Raw genomic sequence first — 16,155 nt, forward strand, 5'->3', positions numbered from 1 at the left:
GTCGTGCGGCGTCATAGCGACGTCGCACGGCAGGCGGCCAATAGGAGCGGAGGGGCGGAGATGAGCGGGACGTAAACATCCCGCCCACCTCCTTCCTTCCGCATAGCCGGCGGGACGCAGGTAAGGAGATGTTCCTCGCTCCTGCGGCTTCACACACAGCGATGTGTGCTGCCGCAGGAACGAGGAACAACATTGTAACATCGGTCGTTCTGAAATTATGGAAATGACCGACGCTACACAGATCGCCAATTTACGACGCTTTTGCGAAATTCCTGTTCCCCTTTCTCTCTTGTATTTCTTCAAAATTACTAGCAGCAGCATGGAAGACGCTACACTGCAGTGATGAGCAGTGAATCTGTGAATCCAGCTCTGGGATAAGCGAAACAACTCACCGCAGAGCAGTCTGGATTCACTTGTTCTATTCCTCCCTAATACTCGTTCTCCATTGGGTTTAATAGCTGGCTGACCCCTCACTGGCTGAAAGTATCCAGCTTTCAGCAAGACGCATTTCAGATATTTTTCAAAGTGAATGATGAGATGAAAAGGCTGAGAGGGAGGAGAAGAGGCTTGTAAGTGTAGAAAAGATTTTCCTGATAATATAGTGACTAATGATTTTATGGTAAAGCAGATTTAGCAATGTTGCTTTGCCTCTATTTAACAGTTTATAGCTTTGTGTTTATAGCCATTAATTTTATTTTTTTTTTCCCATGAGAAACACATCTGTCTTTTGGTGCTTCATAATTTAGGAATGTATTTCTGTTGTACATTAGTAATGTTACAAAATTGAGCTTTTGGTGAGTTTTTGATGTAGTATTTCTACAGCATTTCTCTTGTTTTTTTCATTGCGTTTTAGTGGGGTTTTTTACATGCGTTTTTATTGTGTTTTTCACGCTGTGCTTTGTCTATTCTTGGTATGCCATGCTGTAAATAAATCTTCTTTGTTTTTGATAGTTATTGATATTTGCCGTTGGCAAAACTTTATTGTTAGTCATGTGTGGATTGCAAGCATTTTGGTGCGTTTGGATGGGGCCAGCCCTGGGCCACACTGGTGCCATGCTCCTTTGCCAAGGACTGTGTGCAGAAATTGCTTCGGGCAGGGTGCACTGCACTTGCTGCTTGGGCCGATGTCCATTATCCCTGCTGCCAGTCGTCAATGTAGACAGTGACACACGCAACACCAGAGTTCACTTAGCCAGTCAGATTTGTTACTTTTATTATTCACACGGTTATGACAGACATGACCTTTCTTCCTCTCCCTCTCTGTGGGTACTCTCCTTCGTTCTGCCCCCCCCCCTACTCAGACCTCATCCTCAATACTCTAGGATCTGTGCCTCCTTTCCCCTTTATTTCTTTCACCTTCGTCCACTTCTGGGCCCGGACTGCTTCTTTAGTTGGATGACTCTCTTAGCCCGCCAGGGTGAGCTGTAGTTTCCAGAAGTTACCTTAGGATTCTATGACTGGTCCTAGCACCGAGGCAGTCTTCTCACACTTGAACTCACTTTTTGGCTGACTTCCTCTGGAGCTCCCTCTCCTACCCATACCCCTGTCATGTCACTCCTCCCATTTCACTACTTCAACCCTATCTTATCTATCTATCTATTATCTATGTAGCCCTGTAATTTTCATCTCTTATCCATCCATCTATCTATTATCTATTAACTTTCAATCTATCTATTTTCGGGATAGGTCTTATTTTCAGTGACACGGTATTAGGGCTTCTACAAAATACCATAAAGAGAAAAAAAAAACAAGTGTTTGTCTCCCTTCCATGAGCCCCCTCCGTGTGGCCTACAGAACTGCCATAAACCCCTCCTGGACCGCGACCTGGCACCAACAGGGGCAATGATATCTTCACATTTTCTACATTGTAGTTCATAGAAATCCGTTTGAAGACATTAATACATGGAACAGAGCAAAACCTACAGGTTCTTAGGGCTTAGGCCCTGTGCGCACTTGCCGGTTTTTGCCGCGGATTTCCTGCGGTTTTGCTGCATGTTTCGCTGCAGAAAATGTTCATAACATCTCTGCAGTGAATCACCAGCAAAACCTATGGGAAAAAAAAATGCTGTGCGCACTAGGCGGATTTTGACAGCAGCAAAAACAATTGCATGTCACTTTTTTTCCGCACGTCGCTGCGGGATTTCACTCCATTAACTGCCATGTAATCGTGAAATCCCGCAGGGAATAACGCAGGCAGCAAATTCTGTGCGGTTCATTGCGTTTTCATGCATTATTCCCTGCGGTATTTCGCGGTTTACCTGCGGTAATGTACATCGCTGCCTGCGGTTTGCAGGGAAGTGATGTCATTATGACAGGAAGAGGAAGCGGAGCAGAGAGTAAACACACACAGATCACACTCACACACAGACATCACAGACGTAAAACACAGACAGACATATAGAATACACATAGAAATCAAACGGACATATAGAAAAAAAAACACGTGGGCTCCGTTGTATTTTTACCTTCCAGCCAAGGTAAGCACACAGCGGCGGCCCGGTATTCTCAGGCTGGTGAGGGCGGGGGGCAGGGTTAATGTCCCCCCTCCTCCCACAGCCGAGAATATCAGCCGCAGCTGCCCCGGGACTGTCGCATGCATTATGCGGCAGTACCGGAGTATCCCCAGCTCTTCTACATGCCGTGATACAGTGGCGATCCAGGTAATAAGGAGTTAATGGCAGCGGATCGCCGCCACTAAGTCCAGGCTTGATCATGGCAGCATCTATGAGACAGCTGACATGATCAACCCGTAAATAAAGTGAAAAAACACACACCGAAAAATCCTTTATTTTAAATAAAACACAAAAAAGCCTTGTTCACCCGTTTTATTAACCCCCCCGAAACAAAGCTCCGACGTAATCCACAGGTCCTGCGCTGCTTACATCCAGCCGCGACTGACAGACACAGTGCTGAATGCAGCCTCGCAGCGAGACAGCAGAGGTAACCACAGCGCATTTCCCACAGCCGGTAATGTGAACTCACTACCGACCGGGAGAAATGCAGCGATCTGTCCTCTAGCTATCCCTCTATCTATCCCTCTATCTATTCTTCTATCTGTCTATTTATTTATCTGTCTACTATCTATCTCAGAAGGAAATTATTTTTTTTCAATGTGCTTTATTGTATTGAATGCAATAAAACACATGTACCAAACCGCAAACAATACCGCGGTAAAACCGCAGCAAACCGCATGCGGTTTTCGGGTGCGGTTTGCCGCGGGTTTTTTACAGCGGGTGCGGTAATCTTTCAATGCCTGCGGAATTTTCTTAAGAAAATTCCATTTTCCAGTGCGCACAGGGCCTTTTTTTTTAAATCAGATACTTTTTTATTAAAACAAAATACATACAACAGAGTAACAAATCGGCATCCAAATTAAGTTTATCACCTCTATTACCCCTTTAACTCTTCCTCCCACCCCCTTCCCCGGCAGCAACACTTCTCCCCGATACTACATCCCATTTAGTACACACTTAGAATACCCTCCAGCTGCAGTATAGCAACCATCCCATTCACCCCGATGTGCAGGAGGAAGCGCTCAAAGCCTTAAGATGGTTGGTGCTAGGGATTCCCCTGCCATAGAGGCAAAATATGCCATTGCTATAGGGAGAGAGTGATCCCAGTAGAAGAGCGTCCTGGCTTCTTCACTGGACGATACATTTCTATGGAGCTGCACTCACCATAATGGGTAGCTTACTGCACAGGTATTTATCCAACTTCCAATGAGTTCAGGCCTTGCTGTCCGCACCTCTTGGGTGGTCACTAAATTATTACAATGTGATATAAAAAGAAAATTTAGGAATCGGTCACCGCTCTGGAGACCACCAGGATACACCTTTCATGGAAGTGTCCAGGATCCAAGCATGGACTCATGGAAGCAAACCGCACAGCAAAGACCAAACAAAAAAGGAAAATCAATTCAGATGGGAATCCATGGGATAAATAAAAAATAAATTTATTCCTGAATTAAAAACAGACAAAAACCCAGGCACTTCTGTACTGAGAAGTAGAATGGCTGGGTGTAATGACTACATGTTTCGGCAATACAACACCTTCCTCAGGTCTCAACTGAATTAATCCTCCTTTTTTGTTTGGTCAATGTGATATGATATATTAATAAGCACAAAGGCTTGAGCGCTTGAAATCCATTCTCTGTGTTGCCAGGCGAATGAGTTCTCTGTTGGTCTTTATATTCTAATCTAATATGCCTTGAGAGATAATAAACCAGTATTGCCCACATTCTAAGTCTTTTCTTCAATAGGAGACTAAAAAATGAGCTTCTGGATATAAGAAGAAAAGGTGCAAAAAGGGGAAGTCAGCGCTACGGTGATCGAACCTGTGCCCGATGTCAGCAGAATGTGGGGCGTTTGGTCCCTAAGACAAACACTTGTCGGAGCTGCAACCATCTGGTGTGCAAAGACTGTCGGATGGAGACCTCAACTGGTGGATGGAAGTGCAACGTTTGCATCAAAGAAGCGTGAGTTACATGTACATTCAGTTTTATAAGTCTTGGAAAATCAAATGTAAGAGATGTAAGATGCTAGATCTCAGATGATACCACTCGTAAAGGGGTTCTCCAGTTTTGATAATACTGTTTAGAAGGATCCATAAACACACGGCGAGAGTCAGGAGGGAAGGCGCCCTATATTAAGACTGACATCTTCAACAATTCGAACCTCTCACTCCCGTCTTCAAGATTTCTCACGAGCTGCGCCTCTGCTCTGGAACACACTACCAAGAGCAATCTGATTAATTCCCAACATCCACACCTTTAACCGGGCCCTAAAAACTCATTTCTTTAGACTAGCCTATCACCACACTGCCCTGATCTAATCTAGTCTCTTTCTGCCCTTCCCAAAAATTTACTTCCAATTTTTGTCCCCTGTACCTGTTTAAATTCTGGCCAATGACGGGTTCATGCAGCTGCTTTTGAACCCCCTATTAAATCGATGGCTGGACCATATATAACAAGCTTTTCTCCCCCCCCCATTCACCTTTTGTGTCTCCCCTATTTCCTCATAGACTGTAGGTTACGAGCGCGGCCCTCACTCCTCCAGGTATCTTAATGTTATTTTGTATTGTCTCATATTGTCTGTACATGTCCCCTCTGAATTGTAAAGCGCTGCGGAATATGTTGGCGCTATAGAAATAAACATTATTATTATTATTATTAAACAATCAATTCATCACAAAGTTTCCCATATTAGAATCCATTTACTCCATATTTGCAAGATTGTTGTTCTACTTACTGCTGACTTGGGCCAGCTCTGATCATCTGGCTACAAAGCTTCTTCATTGTGAAGATTTGGAACATGAACATCTCATTTACTTTCAATCTTTGCAGGGAACTCAAGAAATCAACAGGAGATTGGTTTTATGATCAGAGAGTCAATCGTTTTGCTAACAGACTTGGCAGTGACTTGGTGAGGATCTCGCTACGTCGTAAACCTCCAGCTCCAGGTAGGTTTGCTTATGTTTTAATTGTTTTGCTTCAAATGGAATATTTCAAGGAAGTGTCATTAGATCTATCATCAGCTTACTGCCTTTCCATGGGGTTTGAAATCTTAGTGATCTTTGCTAAAAAAAAAAATCAAAGGTTTGGTAAAATGGTTACTTTCCCAGTTACAGATAGAATCTCATATTTGCCAATAGTTGGAGCGGATTTACTATTCACCATCTGCCTTTTGATAAATTTGTCACAATTTGTTCTTGATGCAACTAACTGAAAGAAACAGATTCCCTAGTAATACTTGTTTTCCAAGATGGACCTACCCGAGCTTTTCTTCTCAAGCACAAAATAGTAATGATTGACCTCCGTAATGGCTTAGATTTAACTACTGTAATTCAAATGTACCTATTAATGGGATTTTCTCTAGTTTGAAAGTTTTCCCTTATCTATAAAATAGGAGATAACTTGACCACTGAGGAAGGATTCTCCGATCATGATGGTTTTACTATACCCACCAAACTTAACCTAATAAATAACACACTGCATGTGACTTGGTTAAACACATTGGCCGCAGCAGCTTTTATTACCTATTAACATTCTAACACAAGGGGGTGCCTTTGTAAGGGCCCAGATGTTCCCTGCTATCCACCCCCACACAGTATCCACAGCTGATGGACAGTCCACAGACACTGTCTTGGGGATAACAGTTGCTTTAATATAGCAGAAACAAAGCAAATCAATACGGAATATATGTTTCACAGTCTCTCGTGGGTAGGCCACAGCAAATACTTCTTGGAGTTGAATGCTGAAGTGCAATTAGGGTACTGGAGCTTTAAGTGCACGATTTGTTTCAGAATTAATACTGCTATGCTTTAGGTTCAGAGTCTCTTGAGTTTAGAGGGTAGATATGATAAGATTGTACAGACCTGGAATCCTGGGGTTAATTTCACTGCTAGTTCAGACACGTGCAGTACTTGTAAGCAAATGAAGACAGTTGCCCAGCGCGCTACGGGGACCGGACGGCTGGTGCGTGGACAATGACATGAAAGCCACTAATATTGCAGTGGGGTGGGAGACCCTCAAATTTCCCCAATCTGCGTGCAGTAGAGTCTGGTATATAATCAGTAAGCCCTACTGTCTGAAGAGATGCACAATGTATATCTGGCCAGTGAGGATTCAGGATAGGAAGCCTTCAGCATATTGGCTGTAAAAGTCAGGAAATGCTGAAATTCTAGGCCTCGGGCCTAGCAGGAGTCTTGTGGTGAAGAGAAACTCCACATAATGTCCTCCCTCAGAGGAGACTCAGCCAGAACCAGCTCATTCCAGTACTTTCCAGACAGAGGCTGGAGAATAGCTCCACCTATTGAGCCATGTGACCAAGAACTAGCCAATAGGATAACACCCAATCACCCAATGAACACTTCAGATTCTTACAGTTTTCACCAGTAGATGGTGCTAGAACACAACAAATGAAAAATGCTTTACTTAACATATAGCATAATATTACATATAAGTGAATGTACTTAAAGAAACCGACACAATCTGGACCGGGCCACTACACCATCCAACGGGCGACCCCAAACAAATAATAATCGGTAACACATAAATAATAAATGGTACATATAATCCTATGTAGGCCCGGTCCAGAAACCACTTCCTACACCGATATCCCTGGCCGCAACACTCGACCCAGAGATGAGGTATTAATCACCCCACGGATTAATACCCCCCAAACTTTGCAGAACCCCGTGCCTGCAATTTCCCGGAACCCGGAGACACCATACCAAGACAGTGCCTCTCGGTCCAGCTACCAATCCCTTACAACCGCCTCTGGACGAGACCTACCCCTGCTGCTGCGACAAAACATGACCCCTTCATCACTTTTTTTTTTTTAACCCCTTAACGACCTTTGACGTACTGGGTACGTCACGGTGACATGGTGCTAAACGACGCATGACGTACCCAGTACGTCATGGCGAAATCGCGGTCCCGGAGCCCCGGGGAGTCCAATTTCTTTGATTAAACGGTAGATTCGGGAAGGAGGGTGCCCATCTGTAAGTTGCCGCCCGTCCCTGTCCCCGATCGCCCGCCCCTGTCCCCCCTTGTCCCCGATCGCCCTGCCAGCCCTGCCGCTGTCTCTGATCGCCCCCGCCGCTGTCTCCGATTGCCCCGCCCGCCACCGCCGCTGTCTCAGATACCCCTGCCCGCCACCGATCGCCCCGCCGCTGCTCCCGATCCACCGCTGTCCCCGCCACCACGCTCCCGATCCACCGCTGTCCCCGCCACCACGCTCGCCACTGTCCCCGCCGCTGCTCCGGATCCACCACTGTCCCCGCCGCCACGCTCGCCACTGTCCCCACCGCTGCTCCGGATCCACCGCTGTCCCCGTCGCCACGCTCGCCACTGTCCCCACCGCTGCTCCGGATCCACCGCTGTCCCCGCCGCCACGCTCGCCACTGTCCCCACCGCTGCTCCGGATCCACCGCTGTCCCCGCCGCCACGCTCGCCACTGTCCCCACCGCTGCTCCGGATCCACCGCTGTCCCCGCCGCCACGCTCGCCACTGTCCCCACCGCTGCTCCGGATCCACCGCTGTCCCCACCGCTGCTCCGGATCCACCGCTGTCCCCGTCGCCACGCTCCCCACTGTCCCCACCGCTGCTCCGGATCCACCGCTGTCCCCGCCGCCACGCTCGCCACTGTCCCCACCGCTGCTCCGGATCCACCGCTGTCCTCGTCGCCACGCTCGCCACTGTCCCCACCGCCGCTCCGGATCCACCGCTGTCCTCGTCGCCACGCTCGCCACTGTCCCCACCGCCGCTCCGGATCCACCGCTGTCCCCGCCGCTGCTCCGGATCCACCGCTGTCCCAGTCGCCACTGTCCCCGCCGCTGCTCCGGATCCACCGCTGTTCCCGCCGCCACGCTCGCCACTGTCCCCGCCGCCATCGCACCCACCTTTTTCAGCCGCTGCTGCCCCCGAATCGGCCCCCACTGTTCCCGATCGGCGGCCGCCGCCTCCTTCATCGGCTGCCCCTTCTCCATCGCCACTACACCTCCTATCCCTCCATGTGCTGCAAGCCACCCTCCCCCCACATGTGGGGGGCGGGTGGCTTGCAGCACATGTGGGGGGAGGGTGGCTTGCAGCACATGTGCTGCAAGCCACCCTCCCCCCACATGTGCTGCAAGCCACCCTCCCCCCACATGTACTGCTGCAAGCCACCCTCCCCCCACATGTGCTGCAAGCCACCCTCCCCCCGGGGCCCCCCCTCCTCCATGTGCCATCTCTCTCTCCCATCAGACTCTGCCCCCCTCCCCGATCTGCTGCCTGCTCTCTCCCATACTCTTCATCTACTGCCCCCTCTCACCCTCCTCAATCTGTTGCCTCCTTCATCTGCTGCCTCTTCTGTCTGCTGTGATCCTGCTGCCTAGATCCATCCTGTAAGGTAGGTATCCCCATCTCACCTCCCTCCCCCCCCCATCCTCTGCCGCTCCTCCATCCGCTGCGCCCTTTCCCATCCTCTGCCGCTCCTCCATCCGCTGCGCACTTTCCCATCTTCCATCCGCTGTGCCCTTTCTCATCTGCCGTCCCGCCCTCTCGCATCGCATTATCCAGCGCAGTTGCTCGCTTCCAGACTGGAGTGGATGATGCGATGCGAGACTCGTGCATTGCTCTCACGTTTGGCACTGGTCTTAGTGGCAGGCGCTTTTTTTTTTTTTTTATTCATTTTTTTTTTTTTTACTGATGTCTGCATTTTTAATTTCGCCAAACTAATTTTTTTGTATGGGGGGGGGGTCTAGTTTCCAAAATGGAATCACATGTGGGGGAGCTCCATTGTTTAGGCACCTCAGGGGGTCTCCAAATGAAACATGGCGTCTGCTAATAATTCCAATCAATTTTACTGTGAAATGGCGCTCCTTCTCTTCTGAGCCCCGCTGTACGTCCAAATAATTGATTTCCACCACATATGAGGTACCTGTGTACGCAGGAGAAATTGCACAATACATTTTATGGTGCATTTTTTCCTCATACCCTTGTGGGAAAAAAAAAGCTACCTGTTTGAAAAAACAATTTTGTGGTAAAAAAAAGAATAAAATATTTTCACGGCTGAACATTACAAACGTTTGTGAAGCCTCCAGGGGTTCAAAGGGCTCACTAAACAGCTAGATAAATTCCATGAGGGGTCTAGTTTCCAAAATGGGGTCAATTGTGGGGGAGCTCCATTGTTTAGGCACTTCAGGGGGGTCTCCAAACGCAACATGGCGTCCGCTAATAATTCCAACCAATTTTGCTGTGAAATGGCGCTCCTTGCCTTCCGAGTCCTGCCGTGTGCCCAAACATTTGATTTCCACCACATATGGGGTATCTGCGTACTCAGGAGAAAATGCACTATACATTTTATGATGCATTTTTCCTGATACCCTTGTGAAAATACTAATTTTTATGGCTAAAGTAACATTTTCATTTTTTATTCTACATTGCTTTGGTTGCTGTGAAGCTCCTAAAGGGTTAATAAACTTCTTGGATGTGGTTTTGAGCAGAGTGAGGGGTACAGATTTTAGAATGGTGTCACTTTTGGGTATTTTCTGTCGCCTAGGTTTCTCAAATCACTCCAAATGTGATGTGGTACCTAAAAAAATTTTTTTTGTAAATTTTGTTGGAAAAATGAGAAATTGCTGATGAACTTTGAACCCTTCTAACTTCCTAACGGAAATTTTTTTTTTTTTTCAAAAATTGCGCTGGTGTAAAGCAGACAAGTGGGAAATGGTATTTAGTAACTATTTTGTGTGACATATCTTTTAGATTTATGGGCATAAAATTTCAAATTTTGAAAATTGCAAAATTTTCAAAATTTTCGCCAAATTTCTGAAATTTTCACAAATAAACGCAAAACATATCGGCCTAAATTTACCACTGACATGAAGTACAATATGTCACGAAAAACAATCTCAGAATCGCCAGGATCCGTTGAAGTGTTCCAGAGTTATAACCTGTCAAAGTCACACTGGTCAAAATTGCAAAAAATGGCCAGGTCTTTAAGGTGAAAACAGGCTGGGGGCTGAAGGGGTTAATCTCTTCAGTTCATTATTTTTTTTTTTTTGCTTTGAACCGACATAGCCAAAAACAAACTCACAAAACACAAGGGACGGTGGGCGGGAGTCCGTCGCCGTCCGGAGACACAAGGGAGGTAAGACCCCTCCCCAATTGCTTATATACTCCTCCCCCCCCTCCCCTGCAGGGACCCTTTTTCCAACAATCCCCTATAGTGCCCCATAATGCACTTATTTTCACTTTATTAACCCCCTCACTCCCTCCCTTCCCTCTGGTCATATCGCCCCTCCCCCCTATGGGGTCCATGGCTTTCTTGACCACTGAGGAAGGATTCTCCGGTCGTGATGGTTTTACTATACCCCCCAAACTTAACCTAATAAATAACACACTGACTGCATGCGACTTGGTTAAACAAATTGGCCACAGCAGCCTTTATTACCTATTAACATTCTAACACAAGGGGGCGCCGTCCAATGGGCGACCCCAAACAAATAATAGGTAACACATAAATAAACTGTACATATAACCCTATGTAGGCCCGGTCCAGAAACCACTTCCTACACAAATATCCCTGGCCGCAACACTCTGACCCAGAGATGAGGTATTAATCACCCCACGGATTAATACCCCCCCAAACGTTGCAGAACCCCGTGCCTGCAATTTCCCGGAACCCGGAGACACCATACCAAGACAGTGCCTCTCGGTCCAGCTACCAATCCCTTACAACCACCTCTGGACCAGACCTACCCCCGTCACAGGACAGGACATGTGACACCTTACGTGGCCTGGACCCGCCACACACCCAAGGCTTGCTCCACACCATCACGCAAACCCAAGGCCCATAAATCGGAACCAATATCATTAAGGTGAACCCCATCACCCCTCCTAAACTGCCACTTCGGCGACTCCAGGTCCACATGCCGCACCACAATACCACCGTTTCTTTGCACGAAACGTGCAACCACCCTGTTCACTTGAGCCCGGGCGCGATTAAGCTTCTTAACTGACCGAGCCCCCCTTCACACTAATCTGGCCACAATATCTGACCACACCACTATCAAACCCGGATACCTGGTCCATAAACGCAATAGATCCATCTTGATGTCCCTGATCAAATCACGCGATGCCCGCGAACCCAGGTCATTCCCCCCCACTTGCAAAACTAACACGTTCCGAGATCTGTCCATCCTGCAATAATATTCAAACTCCGGCACGACCCTGCTCCATTCAATGCCACGCACACCGATCCACTTGACAGATACCAGCGATCTGTCCACACCCAACTGCCGACCATTCGGGCGAGCGTCGGCCCAACGGGCCCCCCAGAAAATGAGTGCCCCAGAATCCATATCAGGCATACTCCTACAATAAAAGAAACAACTTTAATAAACAAAACACCACCATTCCAAATTGCACCAAGGAACAACAACCCAATGGCAGAACAAACAAACTCTACCAGAGCCCTCAATGAGACAAGAACTATGGGCGCACATAACCCCGAAAACGAAAAAAGACTCCCACCGACCAATCCATCCCACCATGTCATCTCCAAGGCCCCAACGCGAAGCCTCCGTAGCCGCCCCGATCCTGAAGGAATGGGACCCGTAATCCTCCGGGTGCTCCCCCGCCCAGCGCAAACAACTCCTCAGCACTGCTACAAACTGGTAACGAGACAACCAAGCCCCGTCCTCGTGACGTAACAGCGGGCCCGGAAGACCGCCCCGCATACCGCAAAATTTACTCACCACCTGCACCGGTCATAACTCATCCCCTTGCACCGCATACAACACTACCAACCTGCCTCGACCCATCTGGTCCGTTTTGGACCACCGAAGCCGACACTCCACTCTCTGCCCCACCACTGCCACATCTTCGGACAGCAAACCACCCCCACTAACCCTAGAAGGGCTCACCAATTCCCCGATCCGAAAAGCCCCAAAAAAGGCCAACACAAAAGCAGTTTCAAAAAGCACCTTCTCATAAACTGAGACACAAATTACCCGCAAACCATCCACCAATCGCCGTAACAAGTCAAACGAAATGGGCCGCCTAGTGTCCCGCTCCTTCACCCCTTTACGAAAACCTTTCAAGGCCTGCCGCACACGGAAATCCCGCGAAACGTCTCGCTCACCCCTAACCTTTAACCAAAAGGCCACAGCCGCCACCCTAAGTGCCACTGCCGATGCTGACCTCCCGACCCTAAAATCCTCACTCACCAATGCCAGTAGCGCAAACAAATAATCAACCTGTCCATTACCAAACATCGCTCCCAGCACTGCCTGCCACTCAAGCCACACTTTAGCATAACTGCACCAAGTCACCTCGGTTACTGAATTCCTAATCAAACCCGCAATCACTGCCTCACCAGGCTCCACAAGTCCTCTGGACACACCGCTCCGATCTTGTCCGCCCCTGGCATCGATTCCCGAAACCTGCGGAACTGAAAACGAGAAAGTGTCAGCCACCCCGTTGTCAACCCCCGGCACATGTTTTGCAGCCACATGAATATTCCACAGTAAACACTTTAGCACCAAATGCCGCAAATATGCCACTACAGGCCCAGACTTCACCGACAAACTGTTTATCGCATGCAGGACCGCCTAATTATCACAATGAAAGCACACTTTACGTCCAGAAAAGTGCGACCCCCCACAACTCCACCGCCACCACGATTGGAAACAACTCCAGCAGAGCCAAATTTTTTTACCAGTCCACCCTGCTGCCAGTCCTCAGGCCACCTCCCAACGCACCAATGGCCTTGAAAAATGGCGCCAAAAACCGCCGACCCGGCCGCATTTGTATACAGCTCCAGTGCACCATTGGGCACCACCTTCTTCAACCACAAAGCTCGCCCGTTAAAACGCAGCAAGAAGACATCCCACACCAACAAATCTTCCTTTATCTCCCGAGTGACCCGCACAAAATGCGCCAAGGACCGTATGCCTGCCGTAGCTGTCGCCAAGCTCCTGGCGAACACACGCCCCATTGGCATAATCCAGCATACAAAATTCAGCTTCCCAGCAAAGACTGTACCACCTTAAGCCGCACTTTTTTTGCTGCTAGCATTGCTGCTACCGCGCTCCGCAAATCCACAATTTTTTCCTCCGGCAACCTGCATTCCATAGCCAAAGAGTCGATTTCAATCCCCAGGAACCGCATAACTGGTGCCGGCCCCACAGTTTTTTCTCGCGCCAAAGGGATCCCAAAACGATCCGCCACTCTCTAAGGTGAACGACAAACCAGCGCAAACCATAGAACCTGCCGGACCGACACAAAGAAAATCATCTAAATAGTGAATAATTGAGGACAAGCCGGACACGTCCCTCACCACCCACTCAACAAAGGAACTAAACGCCTCAAAATACGAACAAGACATCGAACAACCCATAGACAAACAACGATCAACATAAAACTTCCCACCCCACCAGCAACCCAGAAGGTGCTGACTCTCCGGATGCATCGGCAACAAACGAAACGCCGATTCTACATCCGCCTTTGCCATCAATGCACCACGTCCCGCCGCCCGTACCAAGTCCAGCGCTTTATCAAATGAGACGTAATACACCGCCGACAATTCCAGCGCAATGCCATCTTTCACAGACGACCCCCCGGAAATGAGAGATGATGAATGAGCTGAAATTTGTTCGGCTCCTTCTTTGGCACCACCCCCAGCGGGGACACAATCAGATTACTGCACGGCGGGCTCTCAAATGGGCCCCCCATCCTGCCCAGCTCAACCTCTTTACCCAACTTCTCATCCACCACCATAGGCTGGTCCCTCGCTGACCGTAAATTACGACATACCGGAGGCAATGCCTCAACCGCTGACGGAATCTGAAAACCATACAAAAAACCAAACCGCAAAAGCGGCGCCGCTGCCCCATCTAGATACCTATTTTAAAACGGCGCCATCGCCTCTATTTTCACTGGCGTCCTCCCTTTTACCAGACCCATCTCCGGCCTTACCTTTCCCTTTCTTAAAACATTTGGACAAACTATGTCCCCCCCCGCAGCCGGAGCACTCATGTTTGAACATGCATGCTGCGCCAAATTTGCACTGGCCTTCCTTAAATTGCCAGCAAAATCCCTTTTTCTGGGTACCCGAGGGCCCGGCTCCCGTTCCCCCCCCCGGCGCCGCCACGAAAGGGCTGGCTCGGGGCCGCCATTAAACGCATCCATAAGGAAATGTCCTTATGATCCCACCGCATGCCTGGCCGCAACGCCTTCCTCTGCCTAAACTGCTCATAATATCGCAACCATGCCAAGCCCCCATACATGCGATACGCCTCCACGATTGCATCCATATAACTGAACAGAGCCGAGCAGTGCTCTGGCTCCTTTTCCCCTATCACGCTTGCCAAAATAGCGAACGCCTGCAACCAATTGGAAAAGGAACGAGGAATGAGCCTATAACGGCGTTTTTCTTCCTCCTCCTTTTTCCTTCTTGGAATCACTCGGCTTCACCTTTTCTAGGTTAAATTTTTCCAGGGGTAGTAAGGAAAATATCTCCACATACTCCCCTTTCCAAATTTTCTCCCTCACCTCTTTTATAAGGTGCGCCCCTAGCGGTCCCTCAAAGCACACGTACACCTCGCTCTTAGCCCTGTCATCCAGCCGCACCACCTCATCCTCCTTTTCTATCGCTTTTTCACCCACAGGCTCCACTACTCCGCCAACTGCACCCGCCCTTACCGGTGCCTTCTCACTGCTGACCGACGCTGCGCCATCCGCCGCCGACCCCGTCCCTGTGCCGCTGCCGCCGGCGCTTGCGCTAAACCCTGCAAAAGCCCCAGCAACTGACTAAGCAAAGCTGACCCCTCTGGCGCTGCCGTGCCCGCAGACGCCTCCCCAACACCAGCACCCCGCGCCGCAAGCAATGCTGAATCCACGGCTAGCTCACCCGACCGTGACGCAGAAATGGAAATCGGTACTGCGACGTCCTCCACCATCTGCTCCTCTGATTCGTCCCCCGACCTGAGGGCTTCCTCTTCTTCCTCACTGTAGCTGTCCTCCACCGTCCCAGCTCCAGAGGACGCAGCTGATGCGTCCCCTCCACCACGGCCACCCTCCTGGGCCGCCGCGTGGGCACTGGCAGTAAACATCCTCTGCTTTCTGTGCGACGACAGCCCACGAGACCGTCCTGTCCCCTGGGCTGCCGCCGACAGAGTCCTCTTCCTGGAGGAGCCTCCCCGCCGTCGCTTCCTGCCCTCCAGGGCATCCGACTGGGGCCTCCCACTGGGTCCTCCCCCGCCCGAGGGAGACTGCTGCTGCCGGGCGCAGTGCTGATGACCTGAGGGACCTGGCAGTCACCGCAGGGCTCCCACCGTCCCTCCTGCTCTCTGCAGCCTTACGGGTATCCGGGTGGCGCCTGCCCACACTGGTTCCCCCGCTGGCTGCCTGCGCCTGGCCCCCCCCACCGTCCACGGGGGGTACTGCTGGCCTCCTTCAATAGCCGGGCGCGCTCCCATGTGGAAGCCGCCGCCGAGACGTGCCCCACCGCCGGGGGCCAGTCATCCAGAGCAGGCCCCAGGCTGGACACTCCCCCTCTCCGTGCCTCCATTCCGCGCTGGGCACGCCCCGGATCCCGCGCTGCCGCTGGCCTGCTAAATTGAGCCCGAGGCCTGGGACTGGAAGTAGGCCCCAGGCCGGACCCACCTCCA

At 49.9% G+C, this 16,155-nt stretch overlaps 1 protein-coding gene across 4 annotated transcripts in view; it reads left to right on the forward strand.

The window, feature by feature from the left end:
* Positions 1 to 16,155, forward strand: part of SYTL4 (synaptotagmin like 4) — a 285,835-nt gene that overhangs the window by 141,644 nt on the left and 128,036 nt on the right. For all 4 annotated transcript variants that reach the window (XM_075323037.1, XM_075323040.1, XM_075323038.1 and 1 more), the window contains exons 3-4: positions 4,259 to 4,474; positions 5,342 to 5,457. In XM_075323037.1, the coding sequence (XP_075179152.1) occupies positions 4,259 to 4,474; positions 5,342 to 5,457 (332 nt within the window). The remainder of the gene's footprint in view (positions 1 to 4,258; positions 4,475 to 5,341; positions 5,458 to 16,155) is intronic.

This window comes from Anomaloglossus baeobatrachus, chromosome 9 (genome assembly GCF_048569485.1).
Source record: "Anomaloglossus baeobatrachus isolate aAnoBae1 chromosome 9, aAnoBae1.hap1, whole genome shotgun sequence".
Lineage (NCBI taxonomy): Eukaryota > Metazoa > Chordata > Amphibia > Anura > Aromobatidae > Anomaloglossus > Anomaloglossus baeobatrachus.